At 32.9% G+C, this 21603-nt stretch overlaps 1 protein-coding gene across 6 annotated transcripts in view; it reads left to right on the plus strand.

Annotated features, from left to right (window-relative positions):
• LOC126757995 (homeobox protein cut) overlaps positions 1-21603 on the plus strand; it is a 215892-nt gene that overhangs the window by 185197 nt on the left and 9092 nt on the right. For 5 of the 6 annotated variants that reach the window (XM_050471951.1, XM_050471950.1, XM_050471954.1 and 2 more), the window contains exon 6: positions 1067-2815. In XM_050471951.1, coding sequence (XP_050327908.1) covers positions 1067-2815 — 1749 coding nt within the window. The remainder of the gene's footprint in view (positions 1-1066; positions 2816-21603) is intronic. The other variant, XM_050471955.1, reaches the window with a different exon arrangement.

A 21603-nucleotide genomic window follows, 5' to 3' on the forward strand; every position in this document is an offset into this window, starting at 1 on the left:
ATTAAAGTTTTTAGTAAACAAATTCATTAAGAAAATGTATACAATTTATTTAAAAAAAATAATAAACTTTAATTGAAATTTTTAAAATTTAATTATTAAAACAAATTTAAAATTATAAAAATCATATAAAAGTCACTAAAATTAAAAATCAAAACTTAAAAAATTTAAATAAAGCAATCAATTCAAAAAATATTAAATTTTTATTTTTAAAAATACATAAAAGTGACTTGAAATATTTAAATAAAATTATAAAAATTAAAATTTAATCATTTAAAAAATTAAACATTATAATAAACAGCATTTAAAAATTTCGAACAAATAGAAAATATTAAGTTTAAATTTTTAAATTATTCACAATAACAAAAAAAAAAAAATTGTAAAAAACGCATATAAAAAACTTCGAACAAATAAAAAATATTATGTTTTAATTTTTAAATTGTTCACGTTAACAACAAAAAAATAAAAATTATAAAAGCCGCATTTAAAAAATTTCGAACAAATAAAAAATATTAAATTTTAACTTTTTCATAATTCACAACATTAAAAATAAATTAAAAACAAGTTATAAAAAAGTCATTTAAAATTAAAAAATATATATGTATATATATACATATATAGAAACTTAGCCTAAAAACTCAATTAAAACTAAAAAAACATGAATAGAGAATATTAGTAAAAAAAATATTTAAACACAAACCAAAAATTTGAAAAACTTTTCCCATTCCAACCCATTCTTCAAACCAATATTTTGTATTTCTTCTCTCTACTCAACATAAATATATAAAATAATATTTTTATCGTAATCTTCCTCATTATTTCTCTCAACGAAATTTAGTTTTAAAATATTTAAAATAAACCCCGTTATGCCAATAATTATGTACATACTTCAATCAATCAAAGCCAATTTATTTCATATATAATATTATACATACGAACATTATAAGATACCATAAACAATTGTCGTTATGCTTTAACCACTACATTAACCATTTGTGTAAAGAATTTAAAATTTGTTGTTGACAACAACATTTTTGTGTGCTGTGTCTGTTTGCTCTGTGCTCCACAGGAGCAGCCGTTCCAGCCAGCCAACTATTGACCAACGCAGACGGCGACGCTGACGCTGACGCCGACGTCGACGATGTCGAGGCCAGTGGCAACAACAGCATAGCAAACGACGACGACGACGACGACATGAAGTCGCCTGCAACGAAACTTGCCGAATTGCCAAACATGCCAAAAATACCAAAAATCGAAATTGTCGATGACGACGATGATGCGGAAGCGCTTGGCGCCGACATGCCAGCGCACGCCGACAATGAGTTGCCTGAACGCGAAAGCTTAAAAACGGCTTACGACAATGTAACTGCCGAAACGCATGAAAGCGCACAGCCGCCCACAATCGACGTGGATGCTTTGGAGACGGCTGGCAGCAATGACGCCAGCGCTGCCGTGCAGAAATCCGAATTGCAAGCGCTGCAACAACATGTTGCCGACTCTACTGCAGCTGCAGCTGCTGCAGCCGCCGCCGCTGCGGCCGTTGCATGCTTCGACGATAATGTTGATGCTTTTGGCACATTGCTGGGCGAAGAGTTGGTGAGCTCTTATTGGCGCGGCTTCAAAATGCCTACGTCCGCGCCTAACAGTAGCAGCGGCAGCAGCAGCAGCGCCGGCGGCGGCGCTGTTTCCAATAAAATGCCAAACGCCAATAATATGTTTGCCAATCAGTTGTCGCATCGTTTGCCGCCGCCGTTGCCACCACATCAGCACCACCTTGCCATGCACCATCACCAGCACGCAGCACTTATGCCACATCACATGCAACAGCACCACCTGCACCAACAGCAGCAACAACAACAACAGCAGCAGCAACAAAATGCCGCCGCTACGCAGCAACATGGACCTTCGTCCACCACGCTGCTCAGCCAATTAGTTAATTCCACATTCTCATCAACACCACCCACTTCTTGTTCTTCTTCTTCCTCTTCTCTACGTACAGATGGTCTGCTGCCACCACATCATCTGCATCATGGCCACCATGCGCAGCAAGGCGACACACGCGGCGCGTCAGCACCGCCGCCGCCGCCCATGCCGCCACATCATCACCTGCATCAGCCACACCTCAGCGCTGAGGCGCATCATAAGTCCAGCATGGAAGCGCTACACAGCGGCAACAATAGCAATCACGAGTTATCAGCCAACGCAAGCGCGTCACATGCGCAGGATGCACGCGATGAACAACACGCTGCGCTTAATGGCAGCGGCAAGTCGCTATTAGAGGACAACAACAACACACTGTGCGGCACACCCAATGCTAATGCGTCCAGCGCCGCTGCCATGGCGGCCGCCGCAATGGCCGCACAACAACATCCACACCTGCCGCCCGGTTACTTGCATGCGCTACCATTCCAGTTTCAGGATCGCGGTCATTTCCGCTTCGCCGACGACTTACAGCTGCCGCCTGGCGCTTCGATGGCTGGCCGCCTCGGTGAATCGCTTATACCCAAAAGCGATCCAATGGAGGCTAAACTACAGGAAATGCTACGTTACAATATGGATAAGTATGCCAATCAGCCGTTGGACACATTGCATATCTCGCGACGCATACGCGAGCTGTTGTCAGTGCACAATATTGGACAGCGGCTGTTCGCCAAGTATATACTCGGCCTGTCGCAGGGCACCGTGTCGGAGTTGTTGTCCAAACCGAAGCCGTGGGATAAGCTGACCGAGAAGGGACGTGACAGCTATCGCAAAATGCACGCCTGGGGCTGTGATGATAACGCTGTGATGCTGCTCAAGTCGCTCATACCGAAGAAAGGTGAGTACATTAGTAATATTTTTAAAATATGAAATTCTTATTTTGACGTGAAGCGCGATGACAGGTAGTAAGCGTAGCACTGGCGCACGTGTAAGCGCATATTAGTTAGGGTTAGTAGTTGCCTTGGCTAGTGTTGCGTAGTTGCTGATGACAGCTGTCAACCGCACGCAGGTAGTTTCATGTCACGCGTTGGAAAACAAGTTTTTGGCCGGCGAGCTACCGATAAGCGGCGAGGACATAGTTTTTGCGGAAAAACTGGCAAGAGTTTTTGATGTGCGCAATAAATAAATTCCAAATATTACAAAAAAAAACATTTTGAAATATTTCGATATTTGAATTTTTTTTGTAAGTATTAAGAATTTTCTATTAATTTACGAATATTTTTTTAATACTGAAAATTGTTATGCATAAATAAATTTTAGATTTTCTTTAAAAACTTTAATAAATATACTTGTATAGCGCTTGAAAAAATCTAAAAAAATATTTTAATTTTTTTTTTTTTAATTTTCGTATATTTCTTTAATTTTTATAACACACCTACTTCTAAACTACCACACTACACACTCTACGCATACATATTTCTCCTTCCAACCAAAAATTCTCCACTATCGGCGTCCTTGTCAACGCAGTAATCCAATCAAATCGCCACAAAAATGACATAGCGAATTAATTAATATTCCTCAACCAAAACCTTATTTATTACATACCCAAAATTCGACTCAATTAATTTAGCTGCAAATGCAATCAAACGGAAAATCAAAAAATACACGCAAACACACACACTGAAGGCCAACAGCATGCATATGTCAGGCATCATCAAAGCAAACAAGCATACATATGTACACACATGCATACATACATATGTATGTACACACACATGTAACTGCATAGCTCCAACGAATCAGCAAACACGAAATTAGTAATGCATAATAAAATCAAAATTGAGAATTGCTGCAACAAAAACAAATACGAATTTCGCAAAATAAATATTGTGCAATAAATTTTATTAAATACACCAAAACATTTCACAGCTTTAGCACAAACAGCTAGGTAGCTAGCCAGCCAGCTAGCTAATAAAAATCACGAGCATTGCGCCGCCTTCAATACGGTATTTTTGTGACCGTTGCGCTGCATTGAGCGCTATTCGAAAATATTTCGACATAAATAATTACACAGAAATTTATGTAGAATTTCAAATGGATTTTCTAATGAGCAAGGCGATAGAAAAAACACATTAACAACAAAAAATCGAAAAATACACACATTTTCGCTTGGGAACCACCTTCGAATGCCGCGCGCATACAAAAAATAACAACAACGTCACCTAGTGACATAAATATTTGCAAAGTGTTAATAACGGCTTTATGTTTGTTTTCGTTTTACTTTTTTAATATAATTTTTTTTAATTATTTAAAATTTTTTAATTATATACATTTTTTTAATTACTTTTTTTTTTTAATTGAAATGTTGTTAAATTGTTTTATTTATATAAATTACTTAAATTTTTTAATTACTTTAATTTTTTAAATTGAAATATTCTTAATTTGTTTAAAGTTATTTAATTTTATTTTTATCAAAATATTATTTTTTTTTACTATTTAAATTTTTTTTCAATTTTATTAATTAGTTAAAATTTTTTTAATTACTTTATTTTTTTTAATTGAAAAGTTGTTAATTTTATTTTATTATTTAAAAAATTTTAATTATAAAAATTATTTTAATATTTTAGTTACCTTAATATTTTAAATTGAAAATTTAATTTAAATTTAATTTGTTTAAAGTTATTTAATTTTATTTTTATCAAAATATAATTTTTTTTATTATTTAAAATTTTTTTAATTTTATAAATTGTTTAAATTATTTTAATTACTTTATTTTTTTAATTGAAAAGTTGTTAATTTTATTTAATTATTTAAAAAAATTTAATTATAAAAATTACTTTAATATTTTAATTACTTTAATATTTTAAATTGAAATATTCTTAATTTTTTTTAATTACTTAATTTTATTTTCATCAATTTTATGTTTACTTGTCAACTTATGCGTAATATTTTTACCATAAAAAAAATATTATTATTTTTTTGATTATTTAAATTTTTATTTAATTTTGTAAATTATTTAAATTTTTTTAATTACTTTCATTTTTTAAATTGAAATATTCTTAATTTTGTAATATTTTTACTATAAAAAAACTGTTATTAAAACTAAAATATTACCAATTAAATATAAAAAAATTAATTTTTTTAAGTATTTAAATTTTTTTAATTTTATAAACTATTTTAATTTTATAAATTACATAAATTTTTTAATTACTTTAATTTTTTTTGAATTTAAATATTCTTAATTTTTTTAATTATTTAATTTTAACTTTCTACAAATTAATTTTTTTATACTTTCCAACTTTTTTATAATATTTTTACTATAAAAAATTGTTCTTAAAATTCAAATTTTTTAATTACTTTAATATTTTTTTATTTTTTATATTATTTAATTTTAATTTTACTATAAAAAATTTGTATTAAAATTATTTATTTTTTAATTATTATATTTTATTTTTCTTTTGAAATATATATATTTTTATTTTAAATACCGTTTAATTTTTTTAAATAATCAATAATTGAAAATGTAATTAAATTAAATTAATTATTTATTACATTTTTTAATTAAACAAATTTTTAGTTTCCTTTTATTTATTTATATTTTTTTTAACCTATTTTTTTATTTTTCAATTTTCACACTAAATCACAAACACATCAACGCATTTGTTTGTGAAATCTTTGCGTTTGTTTTTGTTGTTGCACATTTTGTTAGCTAATTTTCGACCAGTGTCATGCACTTTGATGAGCTTCTCGCATTTATAACAAAAAAAACCGCCCCACCTCCCCGCAGTACGACAACTACGTGATTCGTTTGCACTACCGTTATGTTATTTATTTGTTTTTGCACACACTTGTTTTGCACATTGCACCGATTGGCTACGCTTTGGCCAAATGCCAGTTTGCAAACATAAAATTGTGCAAATTTTCATTATCTTTGATTTTTATTACATACATACAAACAGACATAAGTAAATACATACATACGTGTTTGCACATTTGTGCATATAAAATGTATGGCATTTTTTGATTGAATATCCGCTATACACAGCCCTTTCCTAATTTATTTCAATTAATTATTATTATTTATTAAAATTTATTGATTAAATTATGTGGTTGAGTGGTCAGAAAAAATTATAAAAATATTATTGGCCTAGACAATGGCATATAATTAACATTTAACACGAAAATTGCTATCAGAACGGTAATATTACTTCAACGATTTTTCTAATTATGCATACTTTGAAAGTTTGACAGTTTTAAAGCAAAATTTTAGTAATGTTTTTTTTTTTGTAATTTTATTAAATTTTATCTTTTGTTTACTTTTTACAAAAATACATTTACTAAAAATAAAAAAAAATGCAACATACTGATATTTTTGCAATTAATTTTTTTTTATAAAAATATTCGATCACTAAAATTATCGCCTAATATTGATTTCTAAGATTTTTTTATATAAAAAAATAGTATATTTAAAAAACTTTGACAAAAAATTAATAATAATTTAATTTATTTTTTATTATAAAAAGTTTCAAAAATTCTTTACATTTTCTGTTAAGACTCTTAGTATCACCATAAGTACTTATATGTACATATTTACATAGGAGTCTGAAACATACTCACATACATATCTATAATTATCTGCATTACTCCCGCTCTGATATTTAGACCCTTACTGTCACTGGCTGCAGCAGCAAATTAAATTAATTACCAACACTTAACACCTTGTCGCTGATCTTTTGTGTCAAAGCGTGCATACCAACAGACAAACATACGTACATACATACTTATTTATGTACATTCGAACATAGCGAGCCACAAGCGGTAAATATAGTCTAGGCAATAACGTATGCTCTTACTAGACACTTGCTTTTATGTATACATATTTCTGCATAAAACAATTTTAACGCCAAAGACATATAAACTTACATGTGTGTATGTATGCAAGCATGTATGTATGTGTGTGTGTGTGTGTGTACGTCAATATCTTTTTTTCGCACGCTGACCCCAATAATTGGCGTTGCGCCAACGTTGACACGCTTGTAGCGCCGCAGATGTGCGCAAATATGTCTACAGATAAGCATAGCAATACCGTTACGTGGCGTTAAAAATATTGAAACAAATAGGTTGTGTGCAAGTAGCAAGTAAATAGTGAAAAGCAGTTTTTTTTTATATTTTTTTCTCATATGCTGCAAGCTTAGCCGAAATGTAAAGCTTAAATGAGTTCTTTTTTATATAAAATTTAAAAAAAAATTGTGTTTGCCGTTATATACATATGTAAGTCTAACACGCGCCTATATCATTTTGCGCCTGAAAGTATGCTTCACTTGCCATTTTTAGTAAAAAAAAATAAATAAAAACCAAATAAAACTTCAACATTTCAAGTAATTTCCTTGCGGTTTCACCACACCTACACATACACACATACAAGCATACATAACACGCTACACACGCATACGCGTGCATAGCAATCACCCTTCTGTAATTGCACTAACTTCACTTTTCAAACGGAAATGTGCAATTTTTCAGCCAACAATCAACCTCCAATCACCGTGAACTACCTTTCAGAGCCGCGATTGCAACGACCAGACAAGCTCTTTCGTTTGTCGTCGTCAATTGTTGCGAATATTTATTGTTATGCGCGCCGAAGCGGCATGTGCTGCACGCATTTATAGGAAAATAATTTAAATTTGTTAATAGTTTGACAGTTGACAGTGGATTTATGGCTGCCTGGCAGTGCTGGTACGCAATGCGCGGGTACTTGGTTTGTAAATAAGCAGGAACTGATTACAGTAGTCTGAGAGAGAGAGAGAGAGAGAGCGACTTTTTTTATATTAAGCGCTTAGGTAGAGGCAGCTTGTTATGTTTTAAATAAATATAATAATTTTGGAGAAAAAAATTTAAAAATTTTAAAATTTAATTTTTTTTAAAGAAAATTATTTTTCAAGCAAAAAAATGTAATGCCAACAATTCAAAAATGCAGTTTATGTTGTTGAAATTTTTTTAAAATTAGACATATGCAAATGCATATTGCAAAATGTAATGCCAACAATTCAAAAATGCAGTTTATATTGTTGAAATTTCATTAAAATCAAACATATGCAACATCTTTACTAAATCAACACCCGGAAAAAAATTTAAAGAATATTAAATAGCTTGTTGCACATTTTTAGGCGCATAAGCAGATGTAGAGAAAATTTTACATTGTTGAAGAAAGTAAAATATAAAAAATGTTCTTGCAAACCTCGACTCAGCATTTATCGATCGACATTGTTAAACAAAAAAGTTAAATCAGCTCGACATTCACTTTACTGCCATCAATTAGTTTAATTTTCGCACCTTGAAAATATGCGCTGCGGCTGCTTTGAACTCGGCTGCTTTGATGTTAATTGTAAATTCGAAAAGTCATCGTGTATGCACACTTAAGCCAACAAAATGCAATCGAAATTGTAATAAAGCTGAAAAAAAGCAGCAACAAACTTCACTGCTAAGCCTTTAAGTATGCTTTAAATTAAAGCAATGCGTCGAACCCATGACCGCGTGGTTTGAAATGCAAACTCTACATTGCTTAATAGCGCCGCATTAAAAGCAGGCGAAGTGGTAGGCGAAATTGATGAAACCAGTGGCAAGTCGAACGAAAAAAAAAACAATTTAACTAAAATCATTGCAGGCATTGCAGCTGACGCCAATTATGCATACATCAGCGCATACGTCAACGTAACGCACACTTTTTGCCGCTTTTTTTGTGTTTTTTGTTTCCATCTCATTCTCAACTAAGCACGAAATTGCGCTTATATACCTTTCTAAAACTGTAGCGTCCAAACTCCAACATTTCATCCCTTTACTGTTATAATTTCTAACAATTACAATTAAAAAATCATTGACGCTTAAACATTTGGCGCTGAGATGTTGGCGTTTCTCTCCACCCGCTGCAATTACAACTATAGCAAATAAGAAAAAAATCACGCACTCCTAACAATAACAACAATAACTTCAAAGGCAGTAATTGTTGTATGAGCAAAGGGTACATATTTTTAACAAAATATATATGTGTGTATGTATGTGTATAAAGTCGAAAGAGTTGAACAATTTAAAGTGGTGTTATGCAGTCAGACGGAAAGTTGCAACAGTGTTGAGGTAAATAGTAAGAGAGTGGTTGGAAGTCGAAACGCTTTGCAAATAACGGTACAATTGAAACGATTGATTAAAGAACATAAAGTAATTGACGTTAGAAAATTTATATTTAAAGAATAAGTGAATTACTAAAGCGGCAAGTTGGAAAACAACATTAAAATTTAACAAAAATACAACAAAGTTCAATGCAAATATGAATTCGCCGCAATTTTTTTTTTTTTAATGCGCGAAAAAATTGCAAGCAGTACGCTGTAAAATTCACATTTGTATAAGTAAAAATAAAGGCAAGTTAATATAAATTCGCCGAGGAAAAATATACTGCAAAACATAACGCAAATGCTCCAAACATTATTAGTTTCAAAGCATTTATATTCGAAGTGTGCTACAAATAAAAATATGAATTCGCCGCAAATAATTTATTAGCGCAATTGTACTAAACATTGTTATTGTCTGAGCGCTGGTGTCAAAAATATGCTAATTGTAAAAATTGAATTCGCCGCAAATAATTTATTAGCGAAATTGTGCTAAACATTGTTATTGTCTGAGCGCTGGTGTGAAAAATATGCTACATGTAAAAATATGAATTCGCCGCAAATTTTTTTCAAAGAATTTCTTAAGAAAATCGCATATAAAATAACAATGTTTAAAACACAACATTAAAAGTGTATTAAAAACTAATTAACAAATTTGTCGCAAAGTATTTTTGAGCACAATTACTGCTTCGCGCTCTTTTTATTAATTGAGAAACGCGCTTCAAGTTTGTCACTAAAAGAATTTTTCTCTTTTTACACACACAGTTGCAATGGAGATGACTGCATGTGTTAACTTAATTAGCAGATTTGCCTGAAAACCTGTATACATAAATATTTTCAGCCATGGCCATAGCTCAAATATAAATACATATGAGCTTGACAGGCTTTTAAGTAATTAAACCCTTTCTGTGTCGCAAATCATTTTTCACATTTTTCTTCCTTAATGCCCAAAATGCCTAAACGTACTTAATGCGCACATGTGCTTTTTAATGCCTCTATCGGATAGCATAAACGCAATTTTTAAAGTCCCACACACAGCTTGCCGGTGACAAAACATTAACAAATTATTAGAGTTTTCGCTTTCATCTTTGGCAGGACCAAAAGGTGCCAGCTAGCTCTGCACAGCTGTTGGGTGCTGTTAATCTACACCAAATTATAAGCTTCAACTCTACCGACCGGGGCAAAAGTCTCGATAGTTGGTCAGCGCAGACCAAATACTCATACTGTCATCCAGTAGGCGCTACACCCACGCTACTTGCATTTTTGTAAAAGTTCAAGTCCATTCTACGAAATGAGGGTTGTTTTGTTGCACACACAGTAAAAGAGGTCACAAAAATTTTTAGCGACAACCGACACAGGCTCTCAAGTGGCTGCGCCACGCAATATTGCTTCCTTTGTCTGCTCCGCGCCTGCATGTATGCAACGATTGCTGCTGTCCTGTAAGTAGCATAAATGCTGGCTGGCGTGGGATACGCATTGAAAAATGCCATGAGAGGCAAATGTTATGCGCCATCGCACCCACATCATAGCCGTACTGACCACTGTCGGTCAACCGAGCTATTTTCGTTGTCCTTTCGCTTGCTGACCGACTCGTTTGCTTAGCAGAATGTCTGATTTACTTTTTTTTGTGCAAGCGCTTACTTTTACTTTCCTCGTTGCAGGCGCTCATAATGAACCCTTTTTACGCCTTTTTATACTCTCTTCATGCCTCAACTGCCACTTGTCGCATGCCACATGCCTTGCGCCCAGCATAGTCACCGCCTACATAATTGCGTAAGTGTTGCACGGCATTGTTTGCCCGGCTTTAGCTGCTACCCAGAATATAAATTTAAGGGTTTTTGTCCGTGCGCCGCATACTTTTCTACACTAAAGACATTTCTACGCTTCATTGCATTTTTTTCAGTAAAAGAGATCTTATTTCTATTATTTTGAAGGAAAAGCGGTTTGTGCTCTCCTATACATTTACTCTTTGTTCGTTTAACTGTTGCTTGCTACATTTTTATTACCTTATATCCTTGCTTTTCTATTGTATTAACACCAACATTTGTTAATAATATTGACATTTGCCTTAAGTTGTATGTAAAAGTATACTTTACGGCGTTCAAAGTGAGAAGGTTAGCCAATCATCTTCAGCACAATACATACATACAGACAGACTGTCTATTCAATGTATACGAGAATCAATCCCTTTATCTTGTTGACCGTCTGTGTCTATAAAGGATAATTGCAACATGTGTTTACTTTTGTACATTCGCTTCACTTAGCTTATTTGGCAATTAAATGCAAGTGTTTGCTTGCAATTAGTGAGAAGCAGCGTTGCAAACAAACTTTTTGTATATTTTTTTGGTTTTCTTTTCTTTAGCCATATAATATATATTTTTTTTGAAATATTGGTTATTAAATGCAGCATATATGGCGTTTGTGACTAATTCGCCGCATTTAAAATGAAAATAAATCCGTGCCTAAATTAAACTATTAATGTCGCTTGCTTATAAGTATAATTTTTATAATAAAAATATTACAAAACACATTTTTGAATAAAAACTAAAAAAATCGCCGCCAAAACTTCTCTATGAAATTGTTATAAAACACGACTTTATATGCATTTTAACAATTTTAAACCAACTTAAGCATGTAAAATAAATTCAACGCACAGTCAAATTTATTAAATAACAGCAAGACGACAAATTTGCACGTTTTACAGCGAAAAAAATAAAGTTGTTACTAATTTGTGGCACCAACTTGAATTCGCCGCATGTTAAATATGCGAGTAAACATAAATGCTGCCTAAATTTAAAATTTTCTAGCAAGCAGTCAAGGTTGTGACTAATTTTTGACAATGACTTGAATTCGCCGCATGCAAAATTTTTTAAATATTTAAAAAAATTGGCTAATTTTAAATTTCCATATACATATAAGCATATCAATACGAATATTTATGTACATTCGAATTCGCCGCGCCTTGCTTTAGCGAAATTCACACATTAAAATAAAAACACGCTGTTTTATTAGCAATCTAATAATTTCTGTAACAAAAATAACTAACGCTAAGGCAATCATATAATCCAAACCAATTTCAAACAGCAACACTAATAAATAAACACAAATCCACCTATTAACAGCAGACGCGTATAAAAAAGAGACTAAACAGAAACAACAAAGGAGACCCAAAGACGACAAATAAATTAGCAAACGCATTAGTGGTCTGCAAGTGTATTGACCCCCTACAGCACACTAAATACAAAGAAGAAATATAGCTATCAAAGTGAGATACACTTTCTTGGCTAATACAAACCTACACACACTCATGCATATAGTTGAACACCTACACAAATTAAGAAGAACTTCAGACGATTCGGTCGGTGTTGAAGGGCTATGGATAGCTTGCTGGGCATACGGCTACTTAAACAGTTTTTGTTTTTTTATTGCTTAATACGCTACTTTAGCTGCCTTTCATCTATAACAAGTCGGATAACTGACAAAAAGAATAAAGTCTTTAAAACAACGACTAATAGAGAAATTAGCAGTTCAGCATGCGTGTCAGTTGATGTGTGTCTGCAAGACATTGCCACTTAAAGCAACAACACAGCACACGCAACAACAACGCATACATATGTATGTGTAGACTTACATAGATAAATTTTGTTGGCCTGATTCTTGCTTAGCACTGCATTAAAATGAAAAATCGAATATTGTTGGCGGCACTCACTGCAAGTATGACACATACGCAGTGGCAGCAAAAAAAAACATATGTAACTAAGTAAAAATAGCGCGTACAAGAATGCGTACTACAATAACAGCAACAATTGGTATATATGCTGCCGACAACAATAGAATGAATGTGTTTTAAACTAGCACAAGCGTGGAAATACGTACAAATTCTAATAATAAAAGATGTTTTATCAAAAAAAAAATCTTAAAACACGAATTTTGGTAAATATTAGTTGCACAGTGTTGCAGAAATGAGTTTTCGCTGGTTTATCAGACACATTTTGAATTCGCCGTAATTTTATGTTGCTGCAAATTTATAGAAAAATGCTTGATTCGGCAAGTTTATTACTAAAAATATGTATGTATGTTTTAATAAGTGATAAAATGAATTCGCCGCAAAATTAAATTGCAGCAAATTTTAGCTATATGCGAAAAAATTAATTAGTGACAAACAATAGGCATACGGAATTAATATCTGAGAGCTTAGCTCTCTACATTTTAGCAGTAATGGCTGCTTTTTATATACTATAAACTGCACGCATTCTATTTTCCCATTGTATCTAATATGCAGTATGTAGCTACATATTTCTTGCTTAATTTCCCACACAAGTCTTTGCTCGTCGATTTTCTCTTAATATTTTCCAAACTGAGCCATTAAAATTCCACATTGAGCCCCAATGCGGCATGTGGGTGTCCGCCACCGCCGCCGCAGTAGCAGCAGTCATAAAATCATGCGCTTGTCAATTTCACTTTCTTGCGGTTTTGTTTGTTTTAATTTTTTTGATGTGCTAAAGTTGTCGCGCTGCCGGCCTCCAAAGCGACAAAGATAATGCCAGTGACAAACAGACACGTATGAAATTCATTGAGTCCATTTAAAAATTTAATTTTGCATTTTAATGACAAAACGATGGCAAGGTGATCGAAATTCTCAATAAAATGTTTTTTTTTAGCTGGATTTGATTTTCTTTATATATTTTTGTTGTTTATTGTTTTTGCCTTTTCATATAATTTTCAGCTCTGTTGTTTCAAGAGCACTAATGCAGTAAAAATAAATAAATTGATTCTTCTCGAAAATGCTATATAGTTAAATATATGTATCTATATAAGTTATACATATTTGTATGTGTGTATATATCTTGGCTGCGGTCGTCGTTTGAAGTTTTTGATAAATTTTGCGGCTGCGTTGACTCATTTGCTGCTGATTTATTAGAGATTTTCGAAAGATTTATACTTTATTTAATTTAATTTTAGATTTTATTGCCAATGGAATTTATGCAGGCAATTTTGCTTTTGTTCCCATTAATGTTTTCTATATTTATATTTGAATAATTATTTTTTTGGCTGTGAATTAGCAAAAATTGATTGTGGAATTTTTTTTGAAAACCTTAGCATTTTAAATAAATAAATGATTATTTTACTTTAATTTATTTGATTATTTGAAAGTAATTTAATATTTAAAAATATTTTTTTTTTTTATTTTATTGTATGACTTTTTCATGTAATTTAATTATGCTTCTTTTCTTCTAGGCTTCTTATTGGTTTTTTATTTGGATTGATTTTTGATTTTTTTATTTAATCCTATAACTTAGTTCATTATACATTAAGTTAATTTTCATTTATATTCATTTTTAATATTACTAAATTTGATACTTTTTATAAAATCAACTTTTTTATTTTTTCAACATATTTTTGACTTATTTTTTACATTTTTTATTTATTTAATATCTTAACTTTATTTTTAAATTTTATATTTTAATTTTTTTAAATATTATTTTATTAAAATTATCATTTTATTCATTTTATTCAATTTTTTATTATATTTTTTAATTTTTCAGTTTTTTGACACATTTTACCTCATTTTTTGTACATTTTTTTTTTGAGTTTTTTATAAATAATTTTTTTTTATTTTTTTATAAATAACTTTTTTTAACTCTTTTTTATGAATAATTTTTTTTTAATAAAAATTTTATATTAGTTTGTATTTTTTTTGTTTTATTTCGAATAATTTTTTTATTTTTAATTTATTAATTTTATTTTTTTATACTTCGTAATATTTTATTTTTTCACTTAAATCGACTTTATTTGTTTATTTATTTTTTTAAACATTTTAACTAATTTTTTAATAAATAATTTTTTTCTTAATAAATAATTTTTTTATTTGTTTTATTTTTTTATGATATTTTTTATTTCATAATCCTTTTTTCTGATTTCATTAAATTAATACAATTTTTTATCACTTTTAATTTTTTTTTTAATTTACTTTTTTCCATTTTATTATATTCGAATTCATGTTTTTAAGTAATTTCGTTACCTTTTTCGATACTGTTTTTAAATTTGTTTTGTTTTAAATTTTAATTTCTTATCTACCGAAAAATTTAACTGCAAACTTTCGCTCAGAAACTTTATTGCACTTTGACATTTACATACCGCAATTTGCCGCATGCATGCAACACTCACTTAATGACTTTCCAATTAAAATTTGCACAAATTTTCGCCCCTAAAAGGCCACTATATTTCTTCATTAAGCGAATTAAATACCGCATTCCTTTTCTTTTGCCCGCATTCGCACACATGCAAATCACTTTGGCAAACCTCATTACAGCGCAAATAAAAACTTATTGGCGCAAAGTTTTTTTCGCACAAAAACAAAAGAAAAGCCAAAGGCACAAACACAAACGCAGATCCACACGTTAATTCTTTTAAGCAACCGACTGTTGAGCCGCTAAGTAACAATAATCTTGGCGTAAGCATATGTACATGTGTATGTATGTATGTAAATAGGAGTTGCGCTCGTAATTTTTGCCGCCGTAGCTTCTATTTTTCGCTCAATTTTATGTTTATGTGCATGTGTGCCTCACATATGTTGCATGCACACACACATATACATAGGGCAAATATTTCACTTGTAGTTAATTTCTGACAACAACATCAATATTGCAACAACAATAACTTTTTCGCTTCAGTGCAGTCATTATACATATATAAATGTCCGTCTGTTTGTGTGTGTGTGAAAACATTTTCTTTCAGCAATCACATACATGCTTACATATGTATATGTGTTTGAATGCACCTGACAAACAGCCCCACAGTCGTTGAGACAATCGCACAAACCAAATCAGCCGCCAGCAGCGAAAACTTTGTCTTCGACAATTTCAATGATTTGCCCAGCACATACTTTACCGCACGCCTGCCACCCAGTATGCCTTATACAAAGCATACATACATGTCTCTACAGTTATTTGTTTGCATTTTTTTTTTGCCGCATTTCGCCATATTCGCCGTATGTTGCCACAAGTCGAAAAAAAAAAACAAAAAAAACGAAAATATTTTATTTGAGCTAATTAGTTTGTAATTAAGTACGGCAAGAAGGGTACGAGTATTGCGACATTAGTTCGGTTGGCGAAAAGCGAAGATGGGTGTGTAGCGAAAACAACAAAAGTCACACAGCTAACGGCAACGACAATGGCAATTAAAATATGTTGCAATGTCAGGTGAGGGCAAGGGATACGAATAGGTAAGGCACAGGACATACATATGTATGCAAGTTTGTGCGCTGACACATGCATGTACCTATGCCGTTAGTTTCGCAGCTGATAGCAAAAATTACTCATGCCACGGGGAACACCGAGAGGAATTACTCTTTCCAACTGTTATGTTCGAACTGCAGACAGACTAATGAATGCAGAAAATAAAAGATGTGGCAGGAGAAATTCCAAATTATGGAATATGAGCACCGCTCGCAAAATTTTATATTAAAGGAACTAGCGGTGAAATTATTAATTTTTAGAAATTTTTTTTGAAAATTAAAAAAGCAGCTAAAAAATTGAAATGCATACAAAACTGAAAATTTTATGTATGTGTATGAATAGCAGTAAGCATGTTCCACGTCTAGCAGTTACATTCAACAAATATCAGTTACGTTCCACGAATAGCAGATACGTTCCACAACTAGTAGTTACATTCCAAAAAAAATTTTTAAATAAATATAACCAATACGATTACAACTGTCAAATCCAACATACACCATAAACACATTCCACATACAAATAGCTTCCACAAATTTTAAGTATAATCTGAATTTATTATTTATCATTTTCTGCTATATTTTTCTATAAAATTTTCAGACATCAATTCAACGTTGCGAACGTAACAGTAAACATGTTCCACATTGCATTCCACAAAGTTTGAAAAACGCAAATAATTTTCCAATAGCCTCATAAAACATCGTAACAGCGTTGCATACAACATAGAAAATATAGACCACAAACAGCTGTTACATTCCACAAACCTTAACTCAACAAGCATTTCAGCTGTATTCTTTCAAAAACCACAAATAATTTTACAACTATCAAATCAGACACATATAAGGGTAAACACATTCCACATGCAGCAATTACAATCCACAACCTTAAAAATTGTCTGATTTTACTTCTAGAATTTTCAGTTTCATGCCTCTATAGACGACAAATAATATTGCAACTCAAATCAGACACATATAACGGTAAACACATTCCACTTGTAGCAATTACAATCCACAATCTTTAAAAATTATCTGATTTTACTCCTAGAACTTTCAGCTTCATGCCTCTATAGACCACAAATAATATTGCAATTATCAAATCAGACACATATAACGGTAAACACATTCCACATGCAGCAATTACAATCCACAACCTTTAAAAATTATCTGATTTTACTCCTAGAATTTTCAGTTTCATGCCTCTATAGACCGCAAATAATATTGCAACTGTCAAATCAAACATCAATGCAGCGTTGCATGCGCGGCGCTGTCAAATTCGCACAACTGCTGAAGCTGTCATACAAATGTCTAGGCAAAGCCGCAAGCAATAATGGGAGAGCTGGGCAGAAAATGTATTTCTAATAGCGCACACCACAAGTTGATTAGAATGCAGCAATATTCTCAAGTAATTTACAACAAACCATTTACAGCTGCGTGTCTTTGCAGCGCCACTTGTGGCTGTCAACTTGACATTTGCACGCTTCGTTTCACGGCATTTCAGCGAGAAAATGTGCGCGCTCAACAAATTGACACTTTTGCTAATAACAAAATGTGAATATAACAAGCAGCAAGCAGTCGTACGATTGCAAAAAACGCTAAGATCAAAGTGATAGCTAAGGTTTAGACTAAGTAGTACTTGCGCGCGCTTCGTAGGTGTCTTCAGGCGCGTTGGCGCTATCGAGTGCACTCGTTGCACGTGCGCTTATAGCATATGTGCATATTTAATTGCAATATTGCATAACATTAGGCGCTTATGCTAGGCATTTTAATTGGAAATTTTGCAATTAACGGTAAAATTTGCAGCTTGTCTTTAACTGAAGAGCAGGTTAGCATTTGCTACGTACTTACAGTTATATATTGCGTGAAACATGTTTGGTAGCCCATAGAGACCAACTGGAAATAGGTGATTGGGAATATTGTGTTTGTAACCGTCATTTAGTCACAAAATGTCAATATAATTTCTTCTTAATATAATCAATCGGTTAATTTTTTCTTAACTCTTAAATAAGTTGTGAAAATTAAGCCTTTCTAGAGAGTCTATACCTTACCCGATAAGTTGCTTTAAAAAATCAACAAAGCTATTTGAATGAGAAAAATATTTATATGTACTGTTTTGATAATATTCGCTGCGCGATTGACTAAAAAATTAGTGAATTTTTTCCATAAGCCATTTTTGTTTTTTTTTGCTCGTTTGTAATCAAACCGATATTTTTACAATTTTTCAAAGCAACATATCCATAAAAGTGCGCTGGCTCTTCGCAAGTAATCAAATCAAATATTTTATGTTTCAAAGCAAGTCAAACAACAGTTATCCCACGGTCAAAGAGTATGTGTGCCAGCCAGACGTTTAATCCTTGCCAGTCGCAGACAAAAGACAGTGGAAATATGATTTTTTTATTTCAATTATTGTTGAGTGTGCCATTTGACTGGTCAGTATTCCTTTGTATTCATGTTTGTGTATATGAAATTGCCATTTTCTCTGCTGCGAATATGAAAAACTGGTATGACTGCAGCTACAAGCACGTCTATCGCATTTATAGCTGACCATTGTTGATGACAATATGAAAAATTGTGAATATAATATTCATTTCTTTCATTCATTGGTTGGCAGTATCGGTTTCATCAGTGATTAATGCTGTCATTAGATTTGCTAGACTGAAGCATGTGAGCCTTGAGTACGCTAACTGTGCGCACGCCAACTGCTATCAAGGAATGCCTAGACTCACTTTCAACAGTCACATTTAGCTAGCTTGCCCACACATAAGTTGCCCAGCGCTAGGAGCACTTACGCAGTCTTGAGTTACTACTAGATCGCGGTAAACCTTAAAAGGTCTCGAAAGCCTGATTATTGTCCAAACGTTTCAAGATCAAACGGATGCCAGTCACAGAAGTTGTTTGGAATGAAACGAGGTAGCAATAATACACAACTGCTGCTTGTTGCGAGTTGCAGCTTTGCGAGTTCAGACCTTCAACAACTCAAATGTCACAACCTCAAATAGTTAGAGTTAAATTATCCAAATTTAACCATCAAGAAGGTCTGTATTGACTGCAGGTCGCTTTTTTGATAGATGCAGTGTAACTATAGCAGTTTTTCTGGCTTGAAAAAGCGTTGCCGTTAGCTGTACTGTTGTATTAAACTGCTTGCGAATCCTCCATAAAACCTAACCAAAATTTTGAACGCAACTCACAGCTGCTACTTCCATGAGCATGCAAAAACACACTTGCAAAATATGTGCGCTTTAAAACTGACCCACTTGTATGCCACTTCTGATTTCGGCAAATTCACATTTTTTCCTCTTCTTCGTCACTATCGATCAACTTCAAGTTCATCAACTTAATCTACTTGTCAATTTTCTAGTGCTTTGCTTGCGATTTTTTTCTAAACACGTCGCTTGTTGGGCAGCAGCTCTTGCCGATAACTGATATTGAAGCAAGTAAAAAAAAACTCGAAGTACTAAGGCAACAAATCAGTTTGGCAAACACTATGAACAGTGAAAAACTAGCAAATGCACTACTGTCAACACACAGTTTAACACTTGCCCTTGCGGCCAGTAAAGAAGAATTGTGAAAAAAAATGCATAAACATAGAAAAAAGCACATATCCATAACGCCTGCGGTCTTGCCAAACAAACTCCTACTTCCAAGTTTTTTGCAAACCAACATCACTTCCGTGCCAGCGTATCTCTCTATGTGGCGCATGTGGCATTAAAGCATCATCGTCATTCAATACTTTGCGCTTGAATGATGCCTTTCAATTGAATTCCGTGCCATTGCTAAATGGGTATTTTTTTGCTTTTTTTCAAATCAGCTTTTGAACAAAGCGTTGCCACAGTTATGTTGTAAAAAAGTTCCAAATAAAAAATGCTGCCATTTGTCATTTGTGTGTTGATTTCCGCCTCATGTGCTATGGCCAGCGGTTTGCAGCCACTATTGTTTTGCTAAACGCTTCAACTTGCTCCACACTACCTGTGTGTTGCTGCTGCGGATGCTGTAACCGCGTGCATTTATTGCTTGCCGTCAGTGGAGGCAAGTGTTTGCTCCTTTGGCCAGGCAACCGTTTATCGTTTGAGCTATATCTCGTTGTAAAGCGATTTTCAATTATTCAAGCGAGTGATTTCCTTTCGTCTGCATTTTGCCTGTTTTTGTGTTTTTTTTTTTGTGTATCTTTGCTCCATACAACACCACGTGTTTTATTGCATTTGATTTTTAATTTTAAGCGTCGGCGTTTTTTTTCTTTTTATTTCTTCTATTCTTTCGACGTTGTGCCTTTATTTGTTGCGCCTCGGCACCGGTGTCCTTTGGCGTGCAGGAACTACATACTCGTACGTAAGTTCACTAACAGCTTAACAAGTGCAACATTGATGACATTTGCTGATTGACAGCTAGTAAAGAAAAAATAATAACGTGCTTACTTAGTCAACAACAACAGTGTCTTTGTGTTTACTTACGGCTTTTTTGCGTTGCTTTTTGTCCTTTTCGACTTAACTGCAGGATTGTACTCGTAGTACGCTGAAAAGAAAATATTTTCGAATAATTATTTTTTGTTTTTTTTCTTATAGCACTAAAACAACGCTTGATCAGTATGAATATTTTGAGTCTACGTAATTTCCTAAAGACAGACTTAAAGCTTTCAACTTGCAATTCACATTCTCGTGCTTTCGAAATGCTGATTTTGGAAATTGAGTACGTTTTCAAATTGCTTGCAGCACTTTGCTATTAAAATTGGCGCGTTAATAAAGACTTTATTAGGAAACTACGCTTTATAATTCGCACTGAACTGCTTTTTGTACTCCTCATTAAACTACTCATTGAACTCTTGATCTAACTTTTCATTGATTTAATCATTTACTCCTCATAAAATCACTCATTGCATGCCTTACTGTACTATTCATTTAACTACTTGCTTACTCCTCCCTGTACTTTTCGTGGAGCTCCTACTCATCGAACTACTCTTTGAACCACTAATACTATGCCTTACGGAACTGCTTATTGTACTCCTCACTGAACTATTGATCTGACTCCTCATTGAGTTAATCACTTTACTCCTCATAAAATCTCATTGCATGCCTTACTGAGCTACTCATTGAACTACTTGCTTTACTCCTCACTGTACTTTTCATGGAGCTCCTACTCATCTAACTGCTCTTTGAACCACTAATTCTATGCCTTACGGAACTGCTTATTGTACTCCTCACTGATCTATTGATCTGACTCCTCATTAAGCCAATCATTTCACCCCTCATAAAATCACTCATTGTAGCCTTGCTGTACTATTCATTGAACTACTTGCTTTAC

The sequence above is a fragment of the Bactrocera neohumeralis genome, chromosome 5 (assembly GCF_024586455.1).
Source record: "Bactrocera neohumeralis isolate Rockhampton chromosome 5, APGP_CSIRO_Bneo_wtdbg2-racon-allhic-juicebox.fasta_v2, whole genome shotgun sequence".
NCBI lineage: Eukaryota > Metazoa > Arthropoda > Insecta > Diptera > Tephritidae > Bactrocera > Bactrocera neohumeralis.